Source organism: Sardina pilchardus, chromosome 22, assembly GCF_963854185.1.
Source record: "Sardina pilchardus chromosome 22, fSarPil1.1, whole genome shotgun sequence".
Classification (NCBI taxonomy): Eukaryota; Metazoa; Chordata; class Actinopteri; order Clupeiformes; family Clupeidae; genus Sardina; species Sardina pilchardus.
In genome coordinates this window covers 8,484,554-8,504,622 of record NC_085015.1, presented here as the reverse complement: position 1 = coordinate 8,504,622, position 20,069 = coordinate 8,484,554, and the positions used below count along the sequence as shown (strand labels likewise).

General features: G+C 46.8%; 1 protein-coding gene across 6 annotated transcripts in view; it reads left to right on the top strand.

The window, feature by feature from the left end:
• Positions 1-20,069, top strand: part of spag9b (sperm associated antigen 9b) — a 59,259-nt gene that overhangs the window by 24,144 nt on the left and 15,046 nt on the right. For 2 of the 6 annotated variants that reach the window (XM_062526235.1, XM_062526234.1), the window contains exons 5-14: positions 6,671-6,821; positions 11,205-11,288; positions 13,145-13,823; positions 13,978-14,074; positions 14,652-14,773; positions 16,671-16,728; positions 17,368-17,520; positions 17,801-17,855; positions 18,076-18,206; positions 18,792-18,848. In XM_062526235.1, the coding sequence (XP_062382219.1) occupies positions 6,671-6,821; positions 11,205-11,288; positions 13,145-13,823; positions 13,978-14,074; positions 14,652-14,773; positions 16,671-16,728; positions 17,368-17,520; positions 17,801-17,855; positions 18,076-18,206; positions 18,792-18,848 (1,587 nt within the window). Of the gene's footprint in view, positions 1-2,218; positions 2,416-6,670; positions 6,822-11,204; positions 11,289-13,144; positions 13,824-13,977; positions 14,075-14,651; positions 14,774-16,670; positions 16,729-17,367; positions 17,521-17,800; positions 17,856-18,075; positions 18,207-18,791; positions 18,849-20,069 lie in introns of those variants that run through there. The other 4 variants (XM_062526236.1, XM_062526238.1, XM_062526239.1 and 1 more) reach the window with 4 other exon arrangements.

The following is a 20,069-nucleotide window of genomic DNA, read 5'->3' as shown; positions in this document are numbered from 1 at the left end:
TCACATACATTTGCGGAATCTAACCCCACCCACAATATTTCATGTCGGGAAATTTAGTCTGGACTTGTTCCATTGAGAATCCTCTACGCCTGTATGAAAACTGGGCACACCAATCAAATCCTCCGGGTGGGCTTTATGCTGTATTATGATGGGCAGATGAGCAACAGTGCCTAGTTATTCACGTCACGTGAGCGTGCTTCAGTTGATTTTATTTACAACAAAAAGGCTGTTGCTAGAAAAGCCAGACTATTGCGTCGTTTGTTCAAGATGTTGACTTTATTAATAGAATAACTTTAAAAAGCAAACAGAAAACCGCTATTAAGGTATTTTTTGAGAAGGATGTTTTGCCTGTTCTCCCAGCAGGATTCATGGTACTGTTGGCTATTTCGTTAGTCTACTCTGGTCGGTCTATCCAATAGTGTGCAGAGGCATTTCCCCCCCTGTATCGGTTGAAACACACCCCATAATCAAATCCCAATCATGCAGTAGTGGAACCAGACTCAAGGTCTGAATAGAATTGAGTATGGCTATGTCAGGCTAACATTTCACGTCATATGTAAACATGAATTTAATGTCCCATTGCATATTAGCTACAGTGGGTTTAGCAGCAGTTCCGTGTGTATGCCCATAAACTGCTGGTTGTAGTTGTGAGGTTTATTGATAACATCATGGCTGAACCGTCGTCTGCTCTGCGCGTGTGTGTTGAGTGAATAGAATCTGCCTGTCCATCTGCTGAATGAGAGGATTAATGGATTACTTTTGAAATTGTGACTCACTGACTGACTGACTGAGTAGCTGATGCTAAGCTAGGCAGTGGCATGAGACTAAGCCAGAGAGGCATAGACATACTGTAGGCAGCTGATGCTCTGTGTGTGTGTGCTGCAGCATGCAATGAAACACTGAACATTGAGGCTTTTTTTTTATGTCCACTGAATTCAATGATTGGAACCGGCACAAATGGATGCTTTGAGCTCACAACCTAAGATGAACCCTATTATACCTCCATGAATTTGCATTATTTTGCACTTGTATAAACTCTAATACACTGATAATGGAATAGCTGCAGTCCTAAATGAAAAAAAAAGAATGACATTGTCAGTGATCAATAGCCTTAATTATTTAGTCAATAAAAAGTGTTTTTTATTCTCAATTCAAATAGTCTCTTCTTGGCAGCAGATTTGGGATTTGTTCTCCTTTTTTGTGGATTAACCGTAAGGAGGATAAAGGAACAATTCTCTACTGTAGCCTTGTGTCCCGCTCCCACGGTTATGGAGGAGCGTCTTTTCCAGCAATCAAGGGGGGGGGGGATGAGTTGTTTGGGTGATGCTGCAGCTCAAGAGACAGGGACAGAGAGGGAGGGGGGAGCGAGAACAACAGAGAGAGGCAAGGAGGGAGCCATCCGCATAGCAGTGAGGTGGCATCAGCCCTATTCATTATTCAGCCTGCCTCAAAGGAGAACGAGCAGCTCCTCAGAGAGAGAGAACGAGAGGGAGAGAGAAAGAGGGAGAGAGAGAGAGAGAGTTAGAGAGGGAAAGAGTGAGAGAGGGAGAGGGGAGATGGAGGGAGAGAGAAGAGAGAGGAGGGGGATCACAAAGGGGCTGGAGACAGCTGGTCCTCTTTTTCTCATCACTCTCTCTCTCTCGCTCTCTCTCTCGCTGCCTGCGCTTGTGTGTGTGTTGGGGAGGGAGGCACGACGTCACCACTCTGAGTGCAACTGCAGCCTCACACACACTCACAAACACACACACACACGCGCGCGCACACGCTCTCTCTCTCGCACGCTCACCGACTCTCTTTCCCTCTCTGTCTCTCGCTCATATACATTCACCGATACTCCTCCCTCTCTTCTCTCTCTCTCTCTCTCTCTCTCTCTTTCTCACTCTCACGCACACACACACTTGCTCACCATCTCTCTCTGTCACACACACACACACACACTCTCTCACACACGCACACACACACACACACACACACAAACACAGCGCTCGGCATCCAGTTTGACATCGCTCCACGCGGCTTTGGCTCTCCTCCTCCTCCTCCTCCTTCCTCTATCGCTGCTATCGCTGAACCGCGGGCTCCACGCGGGGCCGATGGGATTGCGCGCCGGAGCGCGACAGCACTGGACGCCGGACGGCTGAATCCGGACGGCTAAAAAATCGGCGGCGGTGGTGGCGTCAGCAGCAGCAGCAGCACCGGCGGTGACGGAGGAGGCGGTGGTGGCGGAGGTGGTGGAGGTGCTCGGCGGGCCACGATGAGCCCCGGCTGCATGCTGCTGCTGGTGTTTGGGTTCGTGGGCGGCGCGGTGGTGGTCAACTCGGCCGTGCTGGTGTCGCTCTCCGTGCTGCTGCTCGTCCACTACTCGGTGTCCGGCGGGCGCCTGCCCGCCCTCACACACTCGCTGCCCGGGATCAGCAGGTACGCAGAGAGAAAGAGAGAGAGGGGGAGAGAGGGGGAGAAGAAAGTGAGAGGGGGAGAGAGAGAGAGAATGTAGGGGAGGAATGAGGTGGAGAACGATAGGAATGTGTGAAGAGAGGGAGGGAGGGAGGGGAAGGTTTGACATAACTGAATAGGAAGGAGTGTAGAGAAAATGGCAAGAAAGTGTGACTGAGAGAGAGAGGGGAAAGAGAAGCATCAACAAAGGTGTGGTAGGAGGAAGAGTGTGTGAGAGAGGGAGAGATGATCGGGATTGTGTGTTTGGAGTTGCTGTGTGCGTGCTACTGTTTTGCTTTCTTCCTCCTCTTCCTCCCCACCCTCCTCATCCTCCTGTCTCTGTCCCACTTTTCCTCTACCTCTACCTCTGCGCCACTCTGCTCTGTCATGGCTGTGTGATGATCTATCCTCCCTCGTCTTCCCTCCGGTCTCTCTCTCCTCTCCGGCTTGTTTACCGTCTCCCCTGTCATGCCCGTTCCTCTCATCTCCTTCACCCCATCACTGTCCTGTTTGACCTACTTTTTTCTCTTCAGGGCTGTTTATTTTGTGTTTACCTCGTAGACATCTCTCTCTCTCTCTCTCTCTCTCTCTCTCTCTCTCTCTCTTTCTCTCTCTCTCTCTCTCTCTCTTTCCTCCCACCCTCACAGCAGCGTGGTAAACATGTCTGAGATGGCGGGATGGACAGTGAAAGTTTGAATGTCGTCGCTGTTTCATTAGTAGTTTGTCCATGATAAGAGATGCATAAATGGTAGATGTAAATGTTGTGTATATAGGGAATTATTTTAGTCTATATTAATTATGTAATGGTAGTGTGCGTGTGTGTGTGTGTGTGTGTGTGTGTGTGTGTATAGGAGGATATTAATCTATATTAATTATGTAGCCTAATGGTACAGTAGATATGTGTGTGTTTGTGTGTGTGTACTGTAGAGGGGCACGTTTTGGGTGTAAGGCGGTTTTATGAGAGCCCTCTGTGCCAGTCCAGGGCCTTCTCACGCACAGTGGGCACAGAGGCTGTTGTTCAGCTGGACTCGCACGGACACCGGTGTGGGTGACGGCTCACTGTTCTGTTCCCTAGCCTCCGAGAGCCGGTCTCCATGGGGATGGGCTCCTCATTGTTGTGGGCTTATTATTATGGGCTGTCTCATGCGCACAGCAGCAGCAGCAGCAGAATGCTGGCCTCTGCATGTGACACTCAGCACTTGCCTTTCTCACCTGCCCCGGTCAATGCACTATTGGCCAGGCAACAGACCGGAGACTGTCCTTGATGCGACGTTCTCTCTTCTCTGTCTGCGTGCCATAGCGAGGATTACGATATCTCTGTCCAGTCATAGTTGTATCGCCCCTGTAACCCCTAGCGTCAGGCACGGGGTGACCGTAACAGAATTGGGCAAGGTATCAAGGTATGATTGAAATACTTCCACACTCGGAGAGAGGATCACCAATCAGTGTCAGGTCATGTGGACAGTGTTGACCTGTGTGTTTATTTGGGCAAAAAAAAAGAGATGTTGTCTCTTATGCTAATGCTATTTATCTTTCGCAGCCATTCAAACAGGACTTTGATTAAAGTTTGCCTCCATGGGGAATTGCCTGGGAGTCATGTGTCAGGCTTGCCAAGACCCCTCAGTGGCTCTCCGTTTAGACTCCCGTTATCAGGCAGCGCAGCTCAGGGCTTGGGGGAGCCGGAGAAGATTAGTTTGGGTGAAAGCACTGCTCTGGGAAGTCTTCAGGCACAGAACAGAATTAGACACAGTAGCAGCCAGTCTGAGCCAGTCCGTCGTCAGTCAGTCAGCGCGGTCTCTACAGAGATGGGGAAAAGTTCTTCCTCTCTTCCGGAGACAGCTCGTCAATTTCAGCCATTGTTCTTTGTGTGGATTTTTCTCTTGTTCACAGTCCATGTTGATGTATGCGGCAGAGTTGTCATTGGATACCTGTCATGGTATCCAGAGGCACACTAATTGGCTGCAGAGCAACTGCATCTGCATGCTAATTCTGGAGATGTGATTTTGAAACAAGAGAATGAAACTGTCACAATATCCTATGATGAGAAGATTCCCCCTGCTATCAGATACTGCTATCTTGCATTGCCTTACTTTGGTAAGATTTGTGCATCAAACCTTGTATTCCTGTTTGCTGTGATGTTACAGACCTAAAGTTATGGTGCTTGCCATGCAAGACATTCGTTTCCATCCATTAGCTTTTGCCACACATGAAAAAACGTTTTTCCTCCGCCCATTGAGTGTAGGAATTGGAATGGCATAGTCAATCCAAATTCCTTAGTGGAGTGTTCAGTTCCTCTCAAGCAGTAACAAAAGTGTTACTTACCATTGCAAGAAAAAAATTTGTTTTTAATTGGTCATATCAAGTATCATCACAACCAGTGCTGTTTTGAAAAAGTAACTTTTAGCCCTCATGTTATTGTCTGTCTCTGGCACCAGGCTGTCTGATTGATGTGTGTTGAAGGAGCAAACAGGAAATCAATGGTGTGACTGTTGTGGTGCATCTTGGTCAGCAGTGTGCTAATGTTCATTTAACCTCTGACTGGGATAATCCAATTCCTACTCTTTGGTGCTGTGCGGGCCATGTGATCTTACACACACACACACACACACACACACACACACACACACACACACACACACACACACACACACACACACACACACACACACACACACACACACACACACACCGACCCACCGCTGGCCTTGTAGTGACCTCCTCGCCTCTGCCCAGCATTCCCAACAGAATGTCCAGTCAGCAAGTCGAGCTCTGCAGCAGTGAATAGAGCTGAACACTTCGCCACATTCACACCAGCTGTGGTCACAGAGAAAGACAAGAGGCACAGAGAGCCAAAGAGAAAAGAGCGTCAGAGAGAGAGAAAGGGAGCCAGAGAGAAAGAGAAAGAGAGGTCAGTCAGGAATGACCATCATGCACAGCGGAGAGTCTGGGTACTGTACTTACAGCTTATGCAGCTTATGCTGCTGTGTGTGTGTGTGTGTGTGTGTGTGTGTGTGTGTGTGTGTATGTGTGTATCAGAGTAAAGAGAGACTACTGTACATCCAGCTATGCAGCTTATGCACATATGTGTGTGTGTGTGTGTGTGTGTGTGTGTGTGTGTCAGAGAAAAAGAGAAACTCCTAGAAAAAGAAAGACTACTGTACTTACAGCTTATGCTACAGTGTGTGTGTGTGTGTGTGTGTGTTTGTTTGTGTCAGAGAAAAAGAAAGATGACTGTACATCCAGCTATGCAGTGTGTGTGTGTGTGTGTGTCAGAGAAAAAGAGAGACTCCCAGAAAAGGCCACTGTTCTTCCAGCATATAGCAGCTTATGCACATATTTGTGTGTCTGTCAGAAAGAAAGAGCAACCACCAGAATAAGACCGACTCAGAGAGGGAAACAAGACGAATGTCCAGTCCAGTCCAGAGGGAAGAAGTGATGGAGGAGAGGGCAGCTCGGGCCTCTTGCGATTCTCTCTCTCTCTGCCAGCTCCTGGCAACGCAGAGGCCTTTGAAGTGAGGAGACCACTGCGTGTCCTTCCCATTAATTCAGGAGATGGAGGGAGGGAGGGATGGATGGAGGGAGGGAGAGAGAGAGGGAGGGAGGGAGGGGGGGAGGAGAAAGGGCAGCTGAATGCACATTAAATCAGGTTGTCATGGCGAGGGCCCAGTGGGACGTCGGAGTAAACAGAGAACACCTTGACCTGAGCGAAGAATTAGCCCAGTGAATTAATGAGCAATCAGTTAAAACATGTTTTGTAAAAGCTCAAGGTTTCAGTTAAGGATAACTAGCTTATGACTAGTTAGTAATTGGTTTATTACCTCCGCCAAGGAGGTTATGTTTTCATCGGGGTTTGTTTGTTTGTATGTTTGTTTTTTGTCAGCAAGATAACTCAAAAAGTTATGGATGGATTTCGATGAAATTTTCAGGAAAGGTCTGAAATGACCCAAGGAAGAAACCATTAAATTGGAGTGATCTGAATTTCCGTCTGGATCCAGGAGGCGGTTATGTTTTTTGCTTGGCGGAGGTCTGCGCTCTCGGAGTGCTTTTCTAGTTGATCTACAGTATTGTGATGTTCATTGATCCACAAAAACATGTTTGTCTATCATCATCATCATCATCATCCTAAATGCCCAATGTGTTTGTTTCTGAACTGGCCTCAAGACGCACTGTGTAAAATGAGAGGTGATACTTAAGGTATGCTGGTCTTTAATGGATGAATGCACATCTGTGTCCATTGCAGGAAGGAACGTCCTGTGTCCATGGGCATCTTCCCGCTGCCAGGCGCCGAGACTTTGACCCCCGACCTTCCGAGGGATGTTGTGGAGACTCCGGGGACGGACTCGTGGAGATACAACGACCTGAGCCACCCGCGCTCCAACACCAGCCTCAAGGTGGGTAGGCCTGGCCTCTCTGCTCGGAGCCTTCATCAGCAGCGTTTGAGTTCTTCTCAGATATCTTGAAAAGAAAGTTAGCTTCTGACCTGAGCCAGCTACGCTGCAATAACAGTTTCTAAGTAGCTAGACCAAGCCTCTCTTCACAAAGATACTTCATCATCTGCTGCTTGGCTTGTGTGTTTCCCTATTTACCTCTGTTGGTTGGATTCGATGTGTTATTGTCTTCTATTACGCCTCGCAATTTTGTTTTCAATTCAGAATTACACGACCATTTTTCATCATTTATGAACGGCTGACGGGTATGGAGAATGAACCTATAGTTGATGTATGCATCATGACCTCATGCTCGGTGTAGTTCCTCTGCGCTATAGCAACCAGGACGAGTCCCGTAGAGAGCCAAAAGGACAGTCCGTCTTCTCGCCCCTTTTCACACTTCCAGGAACTGCCCTCTGATCTCACCGGGTCCCCTAATGGATTACGCCATCGCTTTTGCTCCCATTGAGTTTGTGTTCCCTTCTCCTGAAAGCCTCCTTCTGTGGGCAATGCGTGTTTAAAAGACCCCCTCCGACCAGGAGGTGCCAAGCCAGAGGAAGCCCTCTGTGGAGTTGGGAGGCCCCCCAGGACGTGCCCAGCCTCCCTAAGGGCCTCTGTTTGAAAAGGCCACTCAGGCTAGGGGGGGGGGGGGGGGGGGTGATGTGCCAATGGTGATCTCACATCCCACCCCTCGTACCTCAACTTGAAGAGGCTCTCTGAGGTCACCAGCATCTTAATGCCGCACTGCATCAACACTACAGATGGCATTCGTACAGTAGAAAGAGTTTATTTTGGAAATGGTGAAGGTTCTTGTTGTTCGTTTAGAATTGTGAGCTGAAATTGGAGGACGTTAATAAATTTGTCGGCATAGTGCCCAGCAGGGACAGAATTAGGTTTTTTTGGTGTGAAAGGATTTCCACAGGAAGAGGTGGTTGTGCGGGACAAAAGGGCGAGGTTGAAAGGTCAAGTTAGGTGCCAGGCGATGTGTGTCTGGAACTCCCTCTCTTCCTGTAGAGAGAGACCAGACCACCTCCGTTGTTGTCAACGCTGTCCTTGCCGCCAGGCTCCCTCATGAATATGCCGTCCGATTAAGTATTTAATATGTTTCCGTAACAGTTTGCCAGATGGGCCGACCAACTGTCTCGCTCTTCTGTTGAGCGGCTGTGAAATCACATGCTCTCATTGTAGCTGCATTCAGAGCATCACGAGAAGAATTTGTGAGCGCTTAGCGTTTCACTTCCTCTCAGTTTTTTTTTTTTCAATTTCGGGACTATTTCGGGGGGGTTTCATCATGCGGCTGTGGAACAGTCTTCATCATTTGTATGCTGTAAAGAGAAGGTTCCTATACGCATTTCTTCCACATCTCAATTAAGTAAACAAATGTTGAACATAATACTTTGACCGCTTCTGCAGGATTGCCTATTTGACCTCAGCGGGTAATGATGATAGACGTGGCGTCGTCTAGTCTTTCACACACACTTAAAGATCCATTAGCAAGCTTGTTTCTTCCACACAGAAGCATACGTGTGTGAGCACTCACATACACACACACACACACACACACACACACACACACACACACATACATACACACACACACAAAATAGCATCTATGCTCTAATTTAGCTGTCTCGTCTATGCCCCCGCATATAGAAGGTTCCTTTCTAGGACATCATTAAAATAATACACAAGCCACAGGGCTCAGTAATGAACAGCATTGGGGCAGCCGTGGTGTACTGGTTAGCGCACCGGGCTTGTAACCGGAGGGTTGCCGGTTCGATCCCCGACCAGTCCACCATGGCTGAAGTGCCCTTGAGCAAGGCACCTAACCCCTCACTGCTCCCCGAGCGCCGCTGGTTGGGCAGGCAGCTCACTGCTCTGGGTTGTGTGATTCACCTCACTGTGTGTTCACTGTGTGCTGTGTGTTCACTAATTCGGTTAAATTGGGTTAAATGCAGAGAACTGAATTTCCCTCACGGGATCAAAAAAGTATATATTCTATTCTATTCTATTTGCATTGGCTCAAAGAGCTTTGTTGCTGGGCAATGCCCCTGACTATTGTTGTTCTAACATTTTCTGGAGAACTTTTATTATCAGTAGCCATGTCATGCCATGCCAATTGTCATGATCCTCCAATCAGAACACATGAAAGCGGTTACGTGGTTGCTTAGCAATGTTTCTCAAACAGTTCCCCATTGAGCATCATCACCTTTTAGATGGACTGCTTGAGGCGCCATGACGACCAGTGGTCAGATCCAGGCCCCAGATCATCTAGATGATATCACTCCCCAGACTGTTCTGTATCAAAATCTCAAATCTCTCACGTCTTCAGCTACCAATCCCAAACTACTGCCCCTCTATTGTCAGGCTGTGGTGGAGCTTCATTCATTTAACTTCATTAGTTCCTCCTCATCTGCGTAGCGTCTCAGTCCGCCAGCATCTGACCTACTTGAGCTGTTGCTATGGCTGGGGGATAGGCCTATTTTTGTCTCTGAAGATTACACGGCAATTTCCTGATGACGTCCTCCTTGATCAAATGCGCTTCTTTTTTTAAATCTTTTTTTTTTTTTTTTTTTTTAACTCTAATTACATAAGAAGCACCTGCATTTTCACAGTGGTCTATTATGCTTTTATGAATCGAAACAATGCAAGGAATTTGAAACCTTTGAAACCGGAATGATATTTTAAACCAGTTTTGTGCACATAATACGATATTTTAAACCAGTTTTGTGCATATAATATCAAATATATATGTTGTTCACACACATAATATGCAGAGAATCGTCCCTTTTCTTGCATAGCGAATGATGCCTAGTTTAGATTATCCACCTCATATTGCATCACAAGGGAGGCGTGTTTTTCTTCAGTGTGCTGGTCACAAGATGGCCAGTGGCATTCATGTCGGCTGGTCCGAGTCCCGCACCCTCCCTCCCCAGTGGCACCACCTCAGAGACCGGTGGCACAAAAGCCTCTTCACGGTGGAACACACACACACACACACACACACACACACACACACAGATGCTCCTTTGTGTCTTGTGTGACTCGACACTTTTCGAGTGTGTCTCAGCCATCTGTTTTGACATCCCTTTTGCGCTGTGGTGGTCCCATTGCCAAAGCCATATTCCACAACAGCCATGAGCTCATCAGGTGTCTCTCTAGACCGACTAGACAGAGGCTTCTAATTGTCAGGTGAGGTCAGCTAAAACCACATTGCCAGGCCTGGGATTGGTGGAGCCACCGCTGCCATGGCAACAAGGAAAGTGGATGATACCAGCTTGTGGGAAGGGTGCACTCCCATAGGACACGACTGTGTCCTAAAAGAAAGATTGAGAGGAGGGAACACAAAGAGTGACTTTGTGTGTGTGTGTGTGTGTTTGAGTGTTTGTGTGTGTGTGTGTGTGTGTGTGTGTGTGTGTGTGTGTGTGTGTGTTTGTGTGTGTGTGCGTCTATCTTTGTGTGTGTGTTTGAGTGTGTTTGTTTGAGTGTGTGTGTTTGTTTGTGTGTGTGTGTGTGTGTGTTTGGGGGGGAAAGCCGAGCTGTGTAGCATTGCTAATGACTTGTGAAATGCTTTTGAATATTTCATCTTGCTTATGGGTTTATTTTTGGTAAGCGTTTGAAGGTCTCTGTGCTTTGTCTGAAGTTGACATTGCCGTGCGCTCACTCTGGATTAATTGCTGATCTCATGATTAATTGAATTGAATGTGAACTGTTTCTTTTTTTAGAAGGCCGTCACCTGCAAATAACTTGATTCACAGAAACCAATGACATCTTCCCATTAGGTTAATGGACAGCTCTACGCGTCAAAGCGTAACACCAGGTTCTATAGTATATCACTAAATGTTCTCAAATCTATTTCTGCAAATGTATCTGTGTGGCTCTATAGCCATGCACTGTGTTGTTTTTACATGCATTTTTTACATACATTGCCTACATTTGTTTTTACATACATGGCTTTATACTGTATACGAAACCCTTCAGAACTAGCTAGCTGAACATTTAAGCAAGTATGTGTGCATCAGAGGAACACTCCTGTTCCCCTGTAATGAGGGAAGGTTTTTGGGGAACCAGAACTGACTGTTTGTGGTCCAGCACCAGAACTGAGGGCCCGTGTGTTGGGATGGCATGCTTTGCTGCAGACACCGGGGGCTGTTGCCCCTTCCCTCCTCCGCTGCCCAGCTGCCCCCTCCCTCACCCACATGGGCTGGGGGGGTAACTCGATCACTCAGGGGGGCTGTGGGTGCAACAAAGGGAGTGTTCTGTTACCCCTCAGACAGGATTCTGCTGAGTCCGACCGCCGACCACGGCCCCGTCCTCGCTCTAACTGACCCCTTCTCTCCCAAGCAGCTGGAGGAGGACGAGCGTCCTCCCAAGCCCCAGGAGGGTAAGGTCCTGCCGGAGGTTTGGGAGACTGTCCAGGAGGAGACGCAGGTAGCCGGTCCTCTCCTCCCCCTCCACCGCCAGTGGCTGCCAAATGATCTAACAATAACCCCAAAACAACACTGATCACCGTGCCAACGGCAGCCCGGCCCCGGCCGATTCGGTCGTCCCGTAGTTGCCCGTCGCCTGACCTCACGACAGATCTTCATTGCGTTTGTGTGTGCGTGGGGAATCGGAGGGCAGGCCATGACGTGTGCTGCATGCAACCACTCTAACACAGGGATGGGGGCGATCTTATCCAGGAAAAGGGTCATTAAGGTGGACGTTAATTGGGTCAGGGTTTATCATTTTGCTTCTGAATATGTTAGCCTAGGAGGACCCCTGATAGGTTAATGTAATCTGTCCATTTAAATGCACAGCGTGCCCTTGCATGGATTAAAAAAAAACCCATCACTGCAGAGTGAATTATCTTTAATGACCTCTGGTTAAATAGATTCGTCAAAGTTTAGAACAAGCTGAAGGACTTTAAGTGGTCATCATCAGTGGGTTGTTGTGGTTGCCTGCAGTGCTTGTAGTGATCTGTTGATCCTTCATGACATTCTAATCACTGGGGTAGTAGGGTCAGGATTGTTGAAACATTACAATTCAATCTGTAAGTAGTATCTCATTATGCTTTTTGATTGGTCTAACCCTGCAGTAGCTAGGCTATAACCAGACAGTAGTGTAGTATGCTGCCATTAGTGATTTCTTTGCTCTTTTATCAATTTAATGCTCTGTTCTTTGAAATCGCCAAGTGTGGTTGTGCTTTATCGATAATGTGCTTGCATCGAGCCAAGCTTCAGAGGGTATATTTATGTGTAGGTGTCCTTGACCTTGTCAGAGCAGATCAATGGATCTGTCGACAGTAGCACACTCTGAAACATCAAGGACATGGAAGAGTGATGGGATTTGATTGGCTGTACTGCACTAAGGCAGACAGCTACCAGAATGTTAGTTTGGTGGCAAGGATGGTAAACAAAAGGTACTTTTTGAATGTAGGTTGTTTTGGTGAGGAAAGTCATTTTATTTTTTTAACAAAGGATGTTTGGGTGTAGCTGTTCTCTACGGATGCCGTGCTCTCTACCTTACCCATCATGATGGCAGTAGTCTTGAGAAGTCAACTAACGCATAATGTTTATGCTTTTTCCATGTTTTTGTTTTTCCATTTATTAACCAGGGTGTGTGTGTTTGGGTGATGGATTGCAAGCTAATGAGCGTGTGAATTGGTTTACATTTTTTTTTCACTGGCGTGGTATTAACCAAACAGGTTTTTGGGAAAGCCATTTCTTTGAAGGCTAACTCTGGACTGCGCTCGGCAAAGCTACCCTTCAAAGAAAGATTCACCGACAAAGCCAACACTTAACACCTCCCTGTCAGCCAAATCACATTTCAGTCATGTCTTCCAGCAGCAGACTTCGTTCCGCTACCCCCGGGAATAGTTCCTTGAGCTCAGACTCTGGTCAGTTTGGGCTGACTGGCTGCATAGGCCTAATAACTAATAATAGAATTTCAGTGGGGACTTCTACCTGGCTGCTTCTCCCAGCTCTGTGGCTCCTTACTCAGCAGAGCGGGGCTGACGTGTGTTTGTGTGTGTGCATGCGTGTGTGTGTGTGCGTGCGTGCGTGTCTGTGTCTGTGTCTGTGTGTGTGTGAGAGAGAAAGAGAAAGAGAGAGAGACACACACATGGGTGACGGGCGTCCTGTAGTTTTACTGACCTTGATCATGGTTGTTTTTCCCAAACCTCCTCCTTGTAGCATCCGTCCGTAGACTCACCTCCTAGTGCCTGTCTCTGACTGTAGAGTGTGAGCAAGACCGCGGTGGTGGATGGTGTTGATTTCTAACTCTGCGTTTTGTTCATGGCTTCGCAGGATGAGCTCTCGGACGCACACCGCGGTGGCTCCAAGTCGGGCACGCCGATGTCCGACGCGAGCCGCGGGGGATCCAAGTTCGGCACGCCGATGTCCGAAGCGAGTCGCGCCGGGTCGAAGTCGGTCACGCCGATGTCCACCACTGCGTCCGCGTCCGACGTGAGCCGCGGAGGCTCCAACTCGACCACGCCCATGTCCAGAGCTACCTCCGGCGACGTCGCCATGGCGTCAGTGGACACGCCGCGGACGGAGGAGGCGGACCGCCTGAACCAGAACCTGGACAGCCGCGACAGGAAGCCAGACGGCAACAAGAACATCATGATGCAGGAGGGCATGGGACTGGGCGCAGGAGGAGTGGGCGCGGGAGGAGTGGGCACAGGAACGGGCACAGGAGGCGTAGGAGTAGGCGCTGGAGGTGGAGCAGGAGGAGTAGGAGGAGTAGGAGGAGGACTAGGAACGGACGCAGGAATGGGCGCAGGAACGGGCACAGGAGGAGGCGTAGGAGGAGGTCCAGGAGGAGGCCCAGGAGGAGTAGGAGGAGGAGTAGGAACGGGCGCAGGAGGAGGCGTAGGAGGAGGTCCAGGAGGAGGGCCAGGAGGAGTAGGAGGAGGAGTAGGAACGGGCGCAGGAACGGGCGCAGGAACGGGCGCAGGAACGGGCGCAGACACAACCTCACCAGGTGAGGGCAGAGGGAACACTCTGGCGATGGTGCCTCTGCAAAGCCTGTAGATTTGATTACATTTTTTATAAATTATTTTTTTCTAGATAATTATGTTCATGGATATAGTCATTTGTCATAGTGTTTTACCTCTCTTTTTTAAAAATGTCTACAGAATCAGAAATAGAAAATGCGGAGCGGTCAGAAGTGCAGTCGATAATCGAGTCCACTCCCGAGCTGGACATGGACCTGAGTGGATGCAAAGGAGCCAGGTAACATCACCCAACCCAAAACACATCCGCCATGTTTGTAGTAACAGCACCCCTCACAATTTTAGTCAAGTTTGGTCAAAATGTGCTAAAAAAAGCAAAACAGTGCTGTGTATGGAGTCCTTAGTGTTCTTAATCAGTGAAAGATAACCTTAAAGGTAGTGTTAGCAATGCTTAGTCATTACACTTTTTGAAACATTCAGGGAATATCTCCTCATTATCCAAGTACACCGTTAAAAAAAAATAAAGGTCGTCTTAGACAGCCCTGGCTCCATGAACTGTAAACCTACTAACTGGGGGCAGCTTGTCAATAACAATATCAAAATATTGTGTGGAGTTTCTCTGGGAGCACTGAAGGAAAGGGTGAGCTTCCTATCTGGTGTGTTTTGTTTGGTTTTTCGGTTCAAATATAATGTGTGTTGCTTTGGACAAAATGGTCCACTAAAACATCAACGAGTGCAACGTCATTCAGCATTGCTTACTTTACCTTTTGATTGATCCTCATCGCTCCACTTCTTGTCCTCTGCTCACCTGTGTCTCCTCATTTCACCTGTGTTGCTTTTCTCTGTGTCTCCACCAGTACTCCAACCAAAGGGATCGAGAACTTGGCGTTTGACCGCAACACAGACTCACTGTTCGAGGAGCTCTCCTCCGCCGGTAACGACCTCATTGGAGACGTGGACGATGGCGCGGACCTGCTGGGTAAGAGACCAGTGTTTTAAATCCCAGTGGTAGGCTGGCGTGGTGGTGGCGTAGTTTGTTGATGTATATCCGTGGATCCAGAACTGGAGATGAAGTCGTACTATTACAGGGAAGCTGCACCAGGCGCGTAACTAAAGCGTTCCGTTTGTGTTGCGTCCGCTGCAACATTAAGCTTCCACTATAATCAATGGAAGTAGCTACATTGGACATGATAGCGGCACGTACGTTCGAAACAAATATACCAGTCTTCTAAAAAAAAATGTCTATGCGTCGCAAACAGAACGGTTCAGTTACACGCCTGGTGTAGCTTCCCTGTTAGTATCCGGTTTGTCCCTGAGCTGGTCTGTAGAATTTTTTCCCCTTCTTTTCTCCCTGTGTGCTTTTTTCATTCATTGTCTCCCATTTTACTCCTTAGTTGTGTGTTTTGATGTGAATTTTGCATGTGTGTGACTGTATATGAACGTTACTGTAGCACACAGGGATAGGAGCTCAGCTTCAGGCTCTCTACTGAATTTGCAGACTGCGTTTCTCTTTGGACCTCAGTGCTGCACGGTGCTGCAGTACAAGTGGGTTTGTGAAATCTCATCCGTCTGACATTGACAGCACGAAAACTGCACATTCGAGTGCCTCTCTGTCGATCAATTTGTATTAGCATGCTATCCACTTTCAGAAATGAACCAGGATGCTGATTAAATTTGATTCGTCAGAAGGAAAGACAGTAAAGGGCCTGAAGTATTGAACACTCCTTTTAGTAATCATTTAACTATTAACCATTTCATGGTCAAGGAACGCATCCCTTAATTAATCCATTTTTTAATCCATTCATTCATTCATTCATTCATTCATTCATTCTAACTCCTCTTTCTCTGCATGCCTTTCTCATCTCATGGCCTTTTCTTTCCTTCTCAACAGACGAGTTCTCTGGTGTGTATGATCTCACTAACAATCTGTCTGTCTCCACATGCTCTCACTTACATTTTTATATCTCCAGTCTCCTCCACTCCTCCCATCCTTGGCGTAGTGCGCATTTCTATTACTGACTCTGCCTTAGCCCTTCCAGAGGCCACAAAGTCAACTAAAACAGACCCCAAGCCAAGCATAGGAAAATAGCTTCTTAAGATGCTAACCGTAAAGTCAATGCAGGCAGACAGAGCTGAGTAGCTAAAGCCGGCGAGCTGATATTAGCTCACTGCGGGCTGTTGGGACAGTGAATTGCTGAATCATGCTGTTGGCCGGGGCTCCCTGCCGTAGTTCTAGGCCTCGTTCCTAGAGCCAGCGTCCCGTACGCGCATCACTGCTGTGTCACTGGACAAGTGTTTGTTGACATTGTGCTCATTTAGTCTAATCAAACAAGTTAGATGACAAAGCGCACAGGAAGTATTCATTTATCCGCGATCTGGGCACGGCGGCTCCACTTCCTGGACATCAAAGTCCGCCGCCGTCATTTAGCCTCCTCTGTTTAGTCCTTTGTGTTTATTGTGTTACATTTTTTATTTATTTTGTCTCGAAGATGTAAACAACACATAGCTTTGATTAGCAGTTATGAAAAGGATCATCACCGTGTCACTACATGTTTACGCTCATTATTCTCATGTCTCACTTCATTTGCACCCCCTTCTTTCTTCCTCCTCTGGTTTTGCACGCCACTGTCAGACCTTAATTTCTTTGGTAAGCTTTCCCTGTCTTTCCCTGTTTTTTCCTTGTTGTATCTTACGAGCTCTGTTTTTTTTGTCTGTGCGTGACGTCCGTCCAGTCTGTCTTGAGTTTGTCTTGAGTCTGAACTTTGACCTGTGATCGTCTGGCCAATGATGGCGCTGTGGATTCTGACCCAAGTGGTGACTGACCTCGCTGATGAACGCGAGTAACCTCTCAGGGGGATCTTTGTGTTGTGCTGCAGGTATGGGTCGCGAAGTTGAACACCTCATCCAGGAGAATGCACAGCTGCTGGAGACAAAGTAAGATCTGCCGCCTGATCTCCTCACAACTCAATCACACAACAACTCCAAAATGAGCACTTTTTTTTTTTAAAGTGTTCTTTCTCTTAAAGCCTCTTCTTGGTAATAGATGTCATCAACTGTTTATACCTGGAGACAGACTACTGAGCCATGTTTTGTTTTGATGTAACAAAGTGAACTTTTTACCACTATCCAAATCTCTGACTTGCTCTCTGCTGCCATCTACAGCAAATGGTCAGACATGCACTTGTAACAATCTTACAGATGCCTCAGTCAGACTTGTATTCAGCTATAGTGGATTTGGAAGCATAGCCATGAGTGGGCCTCATACAGCAATCAACAAGTCAGATGTAAAGGAAAGATATTATACTTATATTATACTATGGGATTATCACTCATTTGTGTATATCTTAGAATAGAATAGGTCTTTATTGTCTTTGCCACAAGTACAAGGAGATTTAAAGTGCTTTCTCATCAGTGCATCAATCGAGAGTCTATAAAAACATAATTTAAAAAAGAATAGAAGAGTATGCTGCGTATTCAATGTATTGATTGAAACCTATGTTGTGGTTGTATGTTGATCTTCGTGCTTGAAATGCATCTCTGAGTATGTTTTGTTGTTCTTTTTGTTGTTGTCAGAAATGCACTGAACGTGGTGAAGAACGACCTGATCGCGCGCGTGGACGAGCTGGTGTGTGAGAAGGACGGGGTGGTGGGGGAGCTGGAGGTGCTGCGCTCAGCCAAAGACAATCTGGAGGAGAAGAACAAGGAGCTGGAGGAGGAGATCAAGAGGTCAGACACACACACACACACACACACACACACAGTACACTACACTACACTACACTACACTACACTACACTACACTACACTACACTACACTACACTACACTACACTACACTACTGTTACTGCTACCACAGTTGATAATAGGAGAGAATGATGATGTCAGTCATACACATACATTCAAGAACTACTACTACAAGTGGTAATGAAATGGTGATAGCAATTATACTGAAATATCTCTCTCTCTCTTTCTCTCTCTCTCTTTCTCTCTCTCTCTCTGCATCCAGAGTGCGTGCAGAATTGCAGGAGGCCAAGCAAAAGACCAAAGAGCCAGACGATGATGTAAGTCTGCTGTGTGTGTTTCTATGTAGGGGCTTGAGTGAAATCTTGGTGTAGATCTTTAACTGCATGTGTGAGACTAGACTACACTTCGTCAGTTGCTACACATTCTGACTGAGGTCTGTGTTTGTGTGTGCGTGCGTGCGTGTGTTTGCGCGTGTGTGTGTGTGCGTGTGTGTGCGTGTGTGTGCGTGTGTGTGTGTGTGTGTGTGTGTGTGTGCAGAGCGACGTGCCCACGGCCCAGAGGAAGCGCTTCACGCGGGTGGAGATGGCGCGGGTGCTGATGGAGAGGAACCAGTACAAGGAGCGGCTGATGGAGCTGCAGGAGGCCGTGCGGTGGACCGAGATGATCAGGTGAGCGGGTGGGGATGGGGCTGGAGAACACACAGCAGAAACAATTGCTCTCCAAATTAAGGCAAATGATTACAAATCTAAGCATACTTATTCTTAAAACAGGCAGACTTGGCTCAGAATACATTAAGCAAATTTGTCTCGATAAGACGTCTTCTAATAAAACAGACTGCACATTTGATTAAGTCAAAAGGATCTTCCCGAGAAAGTACTAGCTTAGTCTCAAATACAATAACAAACAAACGATACAAACTATATTTTTGATCTTACTATTTTACAGAAGATGAATCAGGCTTGGTTAGATTAGCAGATGTTGCAGTGCAACTGGTGTGGAGGCGAAAGGGAAGATTAGACATCACCGGAGCAGTTGGAGCCTTAGACAGATGACATCTGATTTTCTTTTCTTTTTTTGCCCACATTTTTTGAAAAGCCATATTCATATGTACCACGGTGTCAGCTTTTGACATTTAGAATTTAGAATAATCATCAGCTTGTCTAAAAGAAAAAGCTTTAGGCGCTGTCCTCTGATGACACACGTGTACTGCTTTCATTTGTGTAACCGTGGTGATTTTTTTTTCTCCTCCAAAGAGCATCGCGGGAGAACCCCTCCCTATCAGAGAAGAAGAAGTCCAGTATCTGGCAATTGTAAGTTACACTGGCCTTCACCTACATCCATAGCAACATCTCACAATTGACATGGATGTGCCGTAGATGATCTCACATCATTTAATATATTACTTCTCCTCTTTGTTTTTGATTTTACCTTTTATGGTTGGTCTCCAGTATGTAGGTAATTTTTGATTGCCTTGCAATGCACTGATCCTTGCACTTTACGTGTTCCTGACTGATAAGCAAGATGACCCTTGACCTGAGAATCGCTGTGCTGTGAAGAATAGCTAATTTGTTGTTTAGCACTTTGTCCACTTGTTTTGAAAATCCCAGAAGACAAGACGTAGACAAGATAGATTTTTTCATGATTTACTTATCGTACATTCAAATGCATGAAAGAAATACAAGGAAAATCATCTGGAAAGTGTGGACAGTGTGGACAGTGTGTTAAACGCGTAGTGCCATTCTCAGGTCTTGGTGTTTCTGGTAGCTCTGGTGTGGGTTTGGAATGGGTTTGATACAGGTTTGGAATGGGTTTGACGTGGTTGTTTGGTTGAGTTTGGGTTTTGCTGGAGGTTTGTTTAATCAGTGGCGGTGAAACAGCCTCGTTTTAAAAGCTGCCTTCTCTCCTGCTCTGTACTCTCCTGTGTCCCCCCCTCTCTCCTGCCTCATGTTGTCCTGTGCCTCTGCAGAAGGTGTGTTGTGGAAGTGGGAGAGCGAATGTCAAAACTAGAGAGAAATACAGGATATGAGGATGAGAAATATAGGATATGAGGATGAGAAATACAGGATATGAGGATGAGAAATATAGGATGTGAGGATGAGAAATACAGGATATGAGGATGAGAAATATAGGATGTGAGGATGAGAAATACAGGATATGAGGATGAGAAATATAGGATATGAGGATGAGAAATATAGGATATGAGGATGAGAAATACAGGATATGAGAAATATAGAAATACAGGATATGAGGATGAGAAATATAGGATATACGTAAGGATGAGAAATATAGGACATGACATATTTAAACTTGTACTTATTTTGTAGTTAGTCTTTGTAGTAGTTTTATTCAGGAAGACATTGTTCTTAGTTGTGTGTAGGTGTGGATAAGCAACAGTAACATCTGCTAAATACCAGGCAACTTTAAGCCAGTATGGTTGTCCTGGAGTATCTCGCTTTTTTCAGGCTTTAGACTAAGATCAAAGCACAACAGCGTCTGACTGAGGTTCAAACTATGAAGAGAGAGTACGAGAG